At 43.1% G+C, this 9,544-nt stretch overlaps 1 protein-coding gene across 1 annotated transcript in view; it reads right to left on the reverse strand.

Annotated features, from left to right (window-relative positions):
- Nucleotides 1–9,544, reverse strand: part of DEPTOR (DEP domain containing MTOR-interacting protein) — a 161,258-nt gene that overhangs the window by 40,588 nt on the left and 111,126 nt on the right. The window contains exon 8 of the mRNA XM_006769091.2: nucleotides 8,649–8,753. Coding sequence (XP_006769154.1) covers nucleotides 8,649–8,753 — 105 coding nt within the window. The remainder of the gene's footprint in view (nucleotides 1–8,648; nucleotides 8,754–9,544) is intronic.

Genomic DNA, 9,544 nt, shown 5'->3' on the forward strand with positions numbered 1-9,544 from the left:
AATGTGCAAAAAAGCATTCAATCAACTCAACATCCAAAATTCCTGTCCCAGTGATCTGACTCTACCGAAAGAATGCTTTTCCATTTTGCCATCATTTCACTTTTCCTCAAAGGTTGCCTTCTGAGAACCACAACTGTAACTGTAATATCAACAATATTTGGTTTCATCTGGTAGGAAAACAGTGGTGGAACTCACGTGGTGGGGATTAGGACTTCAACCTATCTTTTTTTGTTACTAAAAGCAAAATGATAGCCTTAGCATATGATTTGACAGTTTTCATCATGGAATTTTGAAAATCAATGAACTGTGCAAATGTAAAACATTTTTTGTTTGAGATCCAAGTCTTGCATCCAGTAATGTTCCTACCAAACATATATACCACAGTTTATAATTAAACATTTGTGTGAATAATTAGTATTAGTAGCTGATGATATTTACTTTTGTTTGGCCGTGGGTAAATCCAGGAGTACAGCTTTGGAGGGAGATGTCCAGCCTTGGTTTGGACAACTTTGAGTTTATCTCAGGTATATGTCAGTCTGGTGGTGTTGATGAGGAGGGGGTGGGGGTGGACATGGGGAGGGTGGTTCCCTTACTTCACACCTGATCCAGCACAAAGAACGCCAGTATGAGAGCCCAGGGAAGATCAATTTAGGAGCATCCTGGTATAATCCCAGGATTATATCAATATATTTCTAAAACTTTCATGTCTTTGCTTTGTAAAAGGTGAGTTTTTCTACAATTGTGAATAAAAGTGTTCAGTTTCAACTCAGTGTTAAACAAGCTTGGTTTCTATTCATTTCTATTCATTCTTTTTTTTCTGGGTATAAAGCAGACATTTATTTATTTCATTAATATACATTTTTCTATTGTTGATAGTATTACAGTTGTCTCCCATCCCCCTCGCTTCAGATCTCAGCTCGGACATCCTCTTCTTGGGAAGGTGCTTCCTGTCATCCCTCCCACTGTCCTGAAAAAATTGAAAACACTGACTCAGCCAGTGTAGTCCAGTAGTTGAGTGTCAACCTACAAACCAGGAGGTCATGGTTCAATTCAAGGTCAGGGCACATGCCCAGGTTTCAAGTCTGATCCCCAGTAGGAGGAGGCATGCAGGAAACAGCTGATCCATGATTGTCTCTCATCATTGATGTTTCTATCTCTCTCTCCTCCCTTCCTCTCTAAAATAAAACATTTTTATATAAAATTAGAAGCACTGGTGCTTTTCTTCGAGCTCTCACCTCAGTTTATACTTCTATGTTTAAGAGTGAAGTTATTTGGCCCTAGCCAGTTTTGCTCAGCGGATAGAGCATTGGTCTGCGACCTGAAGAGTCCCAGGTTTGATTCTGGTCAAGGGCACATGCCCGGGTTATTAATGTCTCTTTCCTTCTCTAGAATGTAAATGCCACAAAGGCCTAACATGAAGTCTGGCACATACATGGTAGGTGGTCAATAAATACTGATTAAGCAGAGCTGTGCAGAATTGGCAGTCTTCTCCCGGGCTGTCAGAGTCAGACTTGAAGGATGACTAAGGAAGGGCACAGAGCAGGAAGGGGACCTGAGCTGAGGCCTGAGAAGTGGCCATTTGTCCCCTCCCAGGCATGCTGAATGGGGAGCAAAGGAACACTGACCCTACCACTTTCTGTTGACTAAGCAACAACAACTCCACTAGAGAGGGCGGAGTTGTGATCATCATCCCACAATTTGCTATGTCAGTGCCTACACTGTCTTGGCTAATTAGTTAGAAGCTACAGGTGGTTTGCCCAACCTGGGCTCTCCTGGTTCAAGAAGAAAATTACATGTCTATATTTATCATGTATGTACAGTATGCCAAACAGTGCTAGGGATAGTATAAGTGGAGAAATAGTTATAAATCCTTGAAAGCTAAATGCACAAGTTAAAATTGCTTGTTGGAAAGTGGGAAGACTGTCCGGGCCAGTTTTGCTCAGCGGATAGAGCATTGGTCTGCGACCTGAAGAGTCCCAGGTTTGATTCTGGTCAAGGGCACATGCCCGGGTTGCAGGCTTGTTCTCCCAGGAGGGGGGTGGGGTAGAGGAGGGTGTGCAGGACGCAACTGATCAGTGATGCTCTCTCATCATTGATGTTTCCATCTCTCTCTCCCTCTCCCTTCCTCAAAGCTGTGAGAATTGGCAGTCTTCTCCCGGGCTGTCAGAGTCAGACTTGAAGGATGACTAAGGAAGGGCACAGAGCAGGAAGGGGACCTGAGCTGAGGCCTGAGAAGTGGCCATTTGTCCCCTCCCAGGCATGCTGAATGGGGAGCAAAGGAACACTGACCCTACCACTTTCTGTTGACTAAGCAACAACAACTCCACTAGAGAGGGCGGAGTTGTGATCATCATCCCACAATTTGCTATGTCAGTGCCTACACTGTCTTGGCTAATTAGTTAGAAACTACAGGTGGTTTGCCCAACCTGGGCTCTCCTGGTTCAAGAAGAAAATTCCATGACATATAAAGGTTTGTTGCCATGGGAAAGAAAGACCAAGAGCAGGATTTTGACATTTTCTTCAATATGAGAAACAAAAATTTTGAAAGGACAGGGCAGAGGGTGGGAGGCAGAACACAATGACCACTAATTTATTCTCTGATTCAGGTAGTTCTGTTTCTATGTAAATATGCAAAGAAGCCCTAACCAGTTTGGCTCAGTGGATAGAACATCAGCCTGCGGACTCAAGGGTCCCGGGTTTGATTCTGGTCAAGGGTATTGTACCTTGGTTGCGGGCACATCCCCAGTGGGGGGTGTGCAGGAGGCAGCTGATCAATGTTTCTCTCTCATTGATGTTTCTAACTCTCTATCGCTCTCCCTTCCTCTCTGTAAAAAAATCAATAAAATATATTAAATATGCAAAGAAACAAAGAGAGAAAAGAGGCCCCATGGATCCACATCCATCAATTCATCACAGCAGGAAACAAGAAAAGAAGCCAGGAGTTACGGAATCCCTCTGAGAGTTGGCATGGGGTTGCCCGAAAGCTTGAATACTGTTTCTCACAGAATTTAATTATTCCCACCAGAAAAAAAATAAACTTTCCAGAAGAGAGCAAGGGTGTCTTTTGTTCCGTATTTGTAAATGCAGCTCAAATTCCTTCACAGCTGAAGGCTGAATGGTTTGCTCTGACAAGTGTTGGATTAAACTAACAACAGTGAATATTTTGCATCTTTCACTTGGATGACCCTGCAAGTTCTAGTCCTGACCTAAGTAAGGGGCTGAAGCCAAGAATAAAAATTATTTATTTGATCTTCTTCAAGCTGGCTCAGGTGACCATGTGACCACCCTAACAATTCTCCCCGAAAGAGACATGAGAGGTCATACATCCATGGGCAGTTAATAAGGGGTTTGAGGTTTCCTTGGCATACACCTTCTATTGTGTTCTGCCTCATGGGCTTGCAGTTTTTGAAAGAATGTAATAGGAAGCATGATTGGGCTTTGGGGTAGAGACCAGGGTGGACTCTAGCTCTGACATTTTCAAGCTGGGTGACCTTGAGAAAGCGATGAACTGGGTTTTGGTTTCCTCATTTGCAAAGTAGAGAAAACACAACCCTCTCACCTTCAAGAACGGTAAGAACAATAAGAGGTGACGCGTGTGAAGTACGTGGGACACAACGCAGGTGTTCAGTGAGTGAACTCCTTAGCCTTTCTATGAAAACACCCATTCATTGGCTCACTCAACAGATTTGCCTCCAGCATTTACCGAAAGCCAGGAATTGGGCTAAATTCTAGGAATATAGTAGTCAAGGCAAACAGGTCCCTACATTTATGGAGCTCCTGGAGACAGATAGTTATTAAACATCTCAGTACTATATTCAGACTCTGATAAATAGTATGGGGTTTTTTTTAATACGACAGGACAACATGATAAAGAGTAACTTGAAGAAGACAGGGAGAATATCAGAGTATTTAAGAAAGGCTTCTCTAAAAAATTAATCTGAGACTTGAATGACAAAACAGAACCAGTCATCCAACCTTGGGCAGGAACAAACATGGTATTTGGGAGAGACAGAGGCAAGGCCAATGGCGCTGTAAGCAAAACAGGGTAGCAGGGCCCAGATCACGGACGCTGTAGGCCATAGAAAGAGTCTGGAACGTATTGTAATGGGAAGCCATTAGAGGACTTTGAGTGCCAGAGCCACTTAATTAGATTTGCTTGAGGGGCAGATATAGGCACAATGATGATGTATTTGTGAAATAAAAATAAAAAAATCTGCCCTCATTAGACTGAAGAATAGCTACTAGAGGATCATGTAAAATAAAGTTATGATAGATAGTGTGGTCCAGAAATGGTTTTAGAATTGATGTGATAAAAAAAGAAAATATCATTAAAGGTTGTGATATGAGGTCACATTTAAGTGAGTGATAGGCATTAGACTGTAGCCTTTTTATCTTTTCAAAGAAGATAAAAGAGGTAAGAAACAGAATTAGTCCTCCTGGAACCGATGTCTTCCTCCAGGAGTTTAGTATTTAGACAGAAAGGGCCTGCATGGTGCAGGGTCAGGCATGCAGAAGACACTCAGTACATTATAGTTCCTTCTCTTCTTTCCTCCTTTCCCCTTTGGGCCAGAAGCCACCAGTCCAAATGGAATTCCTAAAGGATGGATGAAGAGTTGCCAGAGACAAACGATAGGAAACAACCCTCTTCTAGATAAAATGCACTGAGGGGTTGACTAAACTTTTGAGGATTCCCATATCTCGTGCTCCGTTCTGGATGTAATGCCAATGAAAGGTTTCTCCACCAGAGGCTTACAGACTTCATTGTTTAAGTAAAAGAACCTGCAAAATAAGAATAACTCCAAATTCAAAGTTGCTGACTCAAGTGAGAATTTCAATAAACATTACAATCTGTTTTCTGGCATGGGAGGGGCACAGAACAATATGAAATAAAACAGCATCTTATTAGAACTGTAATTAATCGCTCTCTCTTTTATCTCATGTTATATCTTGTAACATCTGCTTCCTTTTTGGTCTCTGGGAACAAATATGCTACTACTGATGAAGAGGAGGTCATCAGAAGGGAAGAGGAAAAACAGAGTGGATTAAAGGCAAAATTTCCTTTCTTTTTTTTAAAAAAATTAATTTTTAGAGAGAGAGAGATATCAATCTGTTGCTCCACTTATTTATGCATTTATTGGTTGATTCTTGTGCCCTGACCAGGATCGAATCCACACCAGGGACGAAGCTCTAACCAAAGGCGCCACCCAGCCAGGGCCAAAGGCAAGATTTTCAAATAAGCTTGTGATAGTGTAAAAGTCTAGTATTCAACCAAATCATCTAAAACTCAATTCCATTTACAACTGAAGTTAAGCTGGAACCCTCCTGCTCTACATCTTTATCTGCATCTCAGCAGCCGCAGCCTGCAGCTTGACTGCCTGGCCAGACCGCCAGCCCCAGTCAGCTGTGCAGAGGCGGCAGGCAGGAACTGCTGGGAGGCACTGGGCTAGGCGGCTGAGGCACAAAGGCCACAGATTTCTCTATTCCAACCCAGAAAAGAATTGAGATAGACCTTATCACTCCCTACGGACACATGTTCTCTGGAGTTCTTCCAGACTTTTCAGAGATGTAAATCTGAATATTCACCTCAGGGTCTCCCCTCATCATGGACAAATGGCTCCATCCAAACCAGGCAAAGATCTCTCCTTAGGGTCTGGAAAGGTCTGACAGTGTTACCGGGGGAATGGCACCCAGTCTCTTTAGTCTGAGGCCTGTCCTTCCCGCATACCGGTGGCCCACATCTGAAAACGTCCCTATCCCATAAGCAGGTGGAATAAAAGAGAGAGAAATGGTACACATGAGACACTCAGTTATAAAATCATCTGCTTTTGGAAGTTAAGGTGCCACCGCGAAAGTATAAAATCCCGCTGATGCAAAGCTCCCCAAGGCCCACCTGTCCGGCCTTGTTCACCCTGGAAAGCAGGAGAGAGCCGGGCCATGACCTGAGGGGTTGTGTTCAGTGTAGAGAGTGACAACAAAGGCAAGGGGGGCCCTTTGCACTGTCCTGGGCCAGTCAGAGGTGCCAAGAGGAAGTTTCTGGAGAGATTTGTGGACAAAGGCTACCAGCCAGACCAAGCAGCTCAATCATGGCCCAGGTCAGGGAAGGCACCCACATCCCCTCCCGGCACAACCAGACATGCCAGCCTGCAGTTTCCCACACAAGGGCCATGATGATGTGACAGGTCATGGGTAATACAAATGGCTCTTTAAGTAAGTGGAGTTATTCTACAACTAATACATATGGTGAAATAGGAAATAATGTCCTCGGTATTTTCTGTAAGAAAATAATGTACTAGGCAATTTAAATGAATGCACACAAGTAAGTTATATGAAGGGTGGGGTATTCCCTGTCATTTTCACTTAACTGCAATTCTATCTATTCTCTATCTATCTATCTAGTCATTCCAATCAGAGTTTGACCAAAAGCATATTAGAGCAGTTACTGTGCTATATCTTAACAATCTTAAGATTCCACTGGTGTGTTTCTAGTAAGTGATAAAATGTTGTGATAGGCAATCTAGATAGGTTTTCCCTGCTGGATGCAACAGAATGTATAACATGCTAATGTGCTTTGTGAATTCCCAGGAGAAAAATAAAGTATACAGCAGCTTCAAACTGTTTTGATCACAGAACCGCAGCACAGGAGATTTTGTTGGACCAGAGAGCTGTGTAGCACGATTTTGGAAATGCTGCTCTAGTGAATTCTATACTCTCTACAGCATATGAGAACTATGTGCAGCCCCTGAGAAGCTAAGAATATAAACCATGTGAAATATGAGCATATGGAATTGAAAAAAAAATACACCAGGTTACCGATCTACCAGGGTATATACATTAAGGAGTTAATGAACTAATCAATAGACAATGCCTAGAAAAGTTATGCATGTTAATCAATGAAGATGCACTAAAATCAATGTAAAACACTTGGCCAAGCAAAACAAGGTCTTTAGCTTCAATATAAATCCCTTGCTTTCCCCAAAGGAAACGAGCTTAAGTCAAAGCCCTGTGGCAAGTGAGTGCACGCTCAGGACTAAAGCACCCTGCCAACAATAATTCATACTAGCACTTTACTGTGGAAATAAAATATAAAACTCTTCCCACAGCCAAGAGTTCCATTAGAAAATGAAAAAATCAGCCGCAGCACAAATACAAACGCTCGCCCTTTATGCTCCCAGCCAACTTTCCGGCTCTGGGTTCCTCTGGTGCTGTGCCCACTGCAGTACTGAGGAGCTGGAAGGGCGTCTAACACAGGCCACCTGAGCCAACAAGGCGTCCGTGACTTGCAGAGCACAGGACCTGGGAGCCGGCACTTCCTGGTATGAACAGGGTGTTCACATTGGGGGTGTGGGGGGCAGAGTCAAGCCCTAAGCAAAACAGCACTGATTACCCAGACTGGTGGGAATCCGTGCTCTGTGCTCCAGGGAGCCAGTCTCTGCGCCCACCTTTTCCAGAGGGAAAAGCAGTGCCAGAGGGAAGGTGCTGGAAATCAGAGCTGCGCAGATGCAAGTCGTGCCTGTTGCGTCACTGGTTTACTGCTCTGGGGAAAGGATTGATGGGAGAGGATGAAAGTGGTGAAGAAATGAGCAGGGGCAATGAGCTGTGGCCTTCAAGCCTTCCGCAACCTTCCATGGCCCCAGATAATCATGAGATAAATGACCTCTGTGGAATGTTTTGCAGATGACAGAAGAAGGAGCCACGATGCTAGATAAAGGTGTTTTGAAGCAGAAAGCCAATGCACTCGAGATCCTCTTCTAGCATATTTTGGTATAAATAAAAAGCAATTTGTGTATGTGTGTATATATACATATGTGTATATATATGTATATGCATATGTAAATATGTACATGTATATATATGTATGTACATATATATGCATACATACAAGAAGTCTGGAAGCATATAAATCAAAATGTTAAAGTGCTACACTTTACTGCATGTCAATTATACTTCAATAAAGTTGTTTAAAATTTAACAGTGGTTTTCTCTGAGTTAGGAAAGATTATAGGCCATTATAATTTTTTCCTGCTTTCCTGTATTTTCCAAATTTTCTTGACTATGTATGCACTACTTTTGTACTAAAAACATGTAAAAATTATTTTCAAAAAATCTTATATAATTCATTCAATTTTTTTTTTATGTTTGTGTAGTTCTTTGTGCTTCATCTAGAGTTTCTACATATTTAATCCCTAAAACTGCAGAAAGAATCTGGTCATCATTCCAGACAGGAGGGACTGGCTCTGCGATGTTATGGAATTTATTCCAAGTCAACGAGCTAGTAACCAGCAGAACCAAAAGGTCAATCCAGCTCTCTTCCTACAGGAACAGACTTCGTATAAGACAGAAGTAGCAGAGTTATTAGATAAGATTTATGCAAAAAGAAACATCTTTTCCAGCTCGGTGTTGGTTAAGGGAAGAAATGTGAAGAACCAAGGAAGGTTTGGAGCCCCAGGAGGCACAGTGAGAGGGACAGGACAACTTTTCCTCCTTGTTGCTACATCATACCCTTTGGGCTTCATTTCAACCCCATTCAGAAAGGGAAAGGGAAACTTGAAAAAAATGGGACCAAACACTTAGGGTGACAAAGTACATATAGATGGCACCAACAATGAAATAAAGTGAGAGGTATTCAGACACCGCTCTCTTGGAGGTACCTTCATTCCCGCGGCGGCCGCAGGGCCACTGGGGTCCACGGCCTGGATGTGGCATGGCTTGCTTCCTCGCACCACAAAGCCCCAGCCAACAGCGTCACCAACAATCTATAGAGGAAAACCACAGTGAGCAATCAGCAGACAGCCCCTGGCAATTCTCCCGACGAGAGAGAGAGAGAGAGAGAGAGAGAGAGAGAGAGAGAGAGAAAGAGAGAGAGAGAGAGAGAGCCCAGAAGGAGGTGCGAGCAGTGGCAGATCTCTTCTGTCTCAACTCTACCCTGTCAGGAGTGGAAGGAACACTCTGCTTCTGTTATAAACACAGGCATATCGATGCAGAAACTGTGGTCGGGAAACACTTGTTTGGCAGAAAACAGCTTCTGTGAAGGCACTGATCAATAAGTACCAGGCAGGTTGCCTCTCTCTCAGGTTGCTATACAATTTCAGCAGATAGGAAGGTTAGAGGGTCTTAAACACATGCTTGAATCTTCTCTCCAGATCCAATTTTGACCGGCTTTGCTCTTTCCCCCTAAATTCAAATGATACTTTCTTGATGATCTGCTATGTCACTGTAGACTAAAATAGTAATTTAAGTTACTAATGGTAGGAAATAGGGAGAATCTTGGCTTTCCGGAAACACAATTTTCTACCAACAAAAGAAAGTGAAAAAGTACACAAAGCTCACAATTTACAAGTAGATGCTGGTCTAAAAGTTGTTTGAAGCCAGAGGGTGCCTTTTCCTATAGAATCATTGTTAGAAATGGCAGTTACGTCCCTGGGTGGCTCCCAGTCATGTCTTCAACTAAAGTACAGATGAAACACATTCACAATCAATTCCTAGGAAGGCTGGCACTGAAAGTTAAAACCACCGGGGACAGGGACAGGTTGGAGCGGGTCAATGG

This window comes from Myotis davidii, unplaced genomic scaffold, assembly GCF_000327345.1.
Source record: "Myotis davidii unplaced genomic scaffold, ASM32734v1 scaffold1, whole genome shotgun sequence".
Lineage (NCBI taxonomy): Eukaryota > Metazoa > Chordata > Mammalia > Chiroptera > Vespertilionidae > Myotis > Myotis davidii.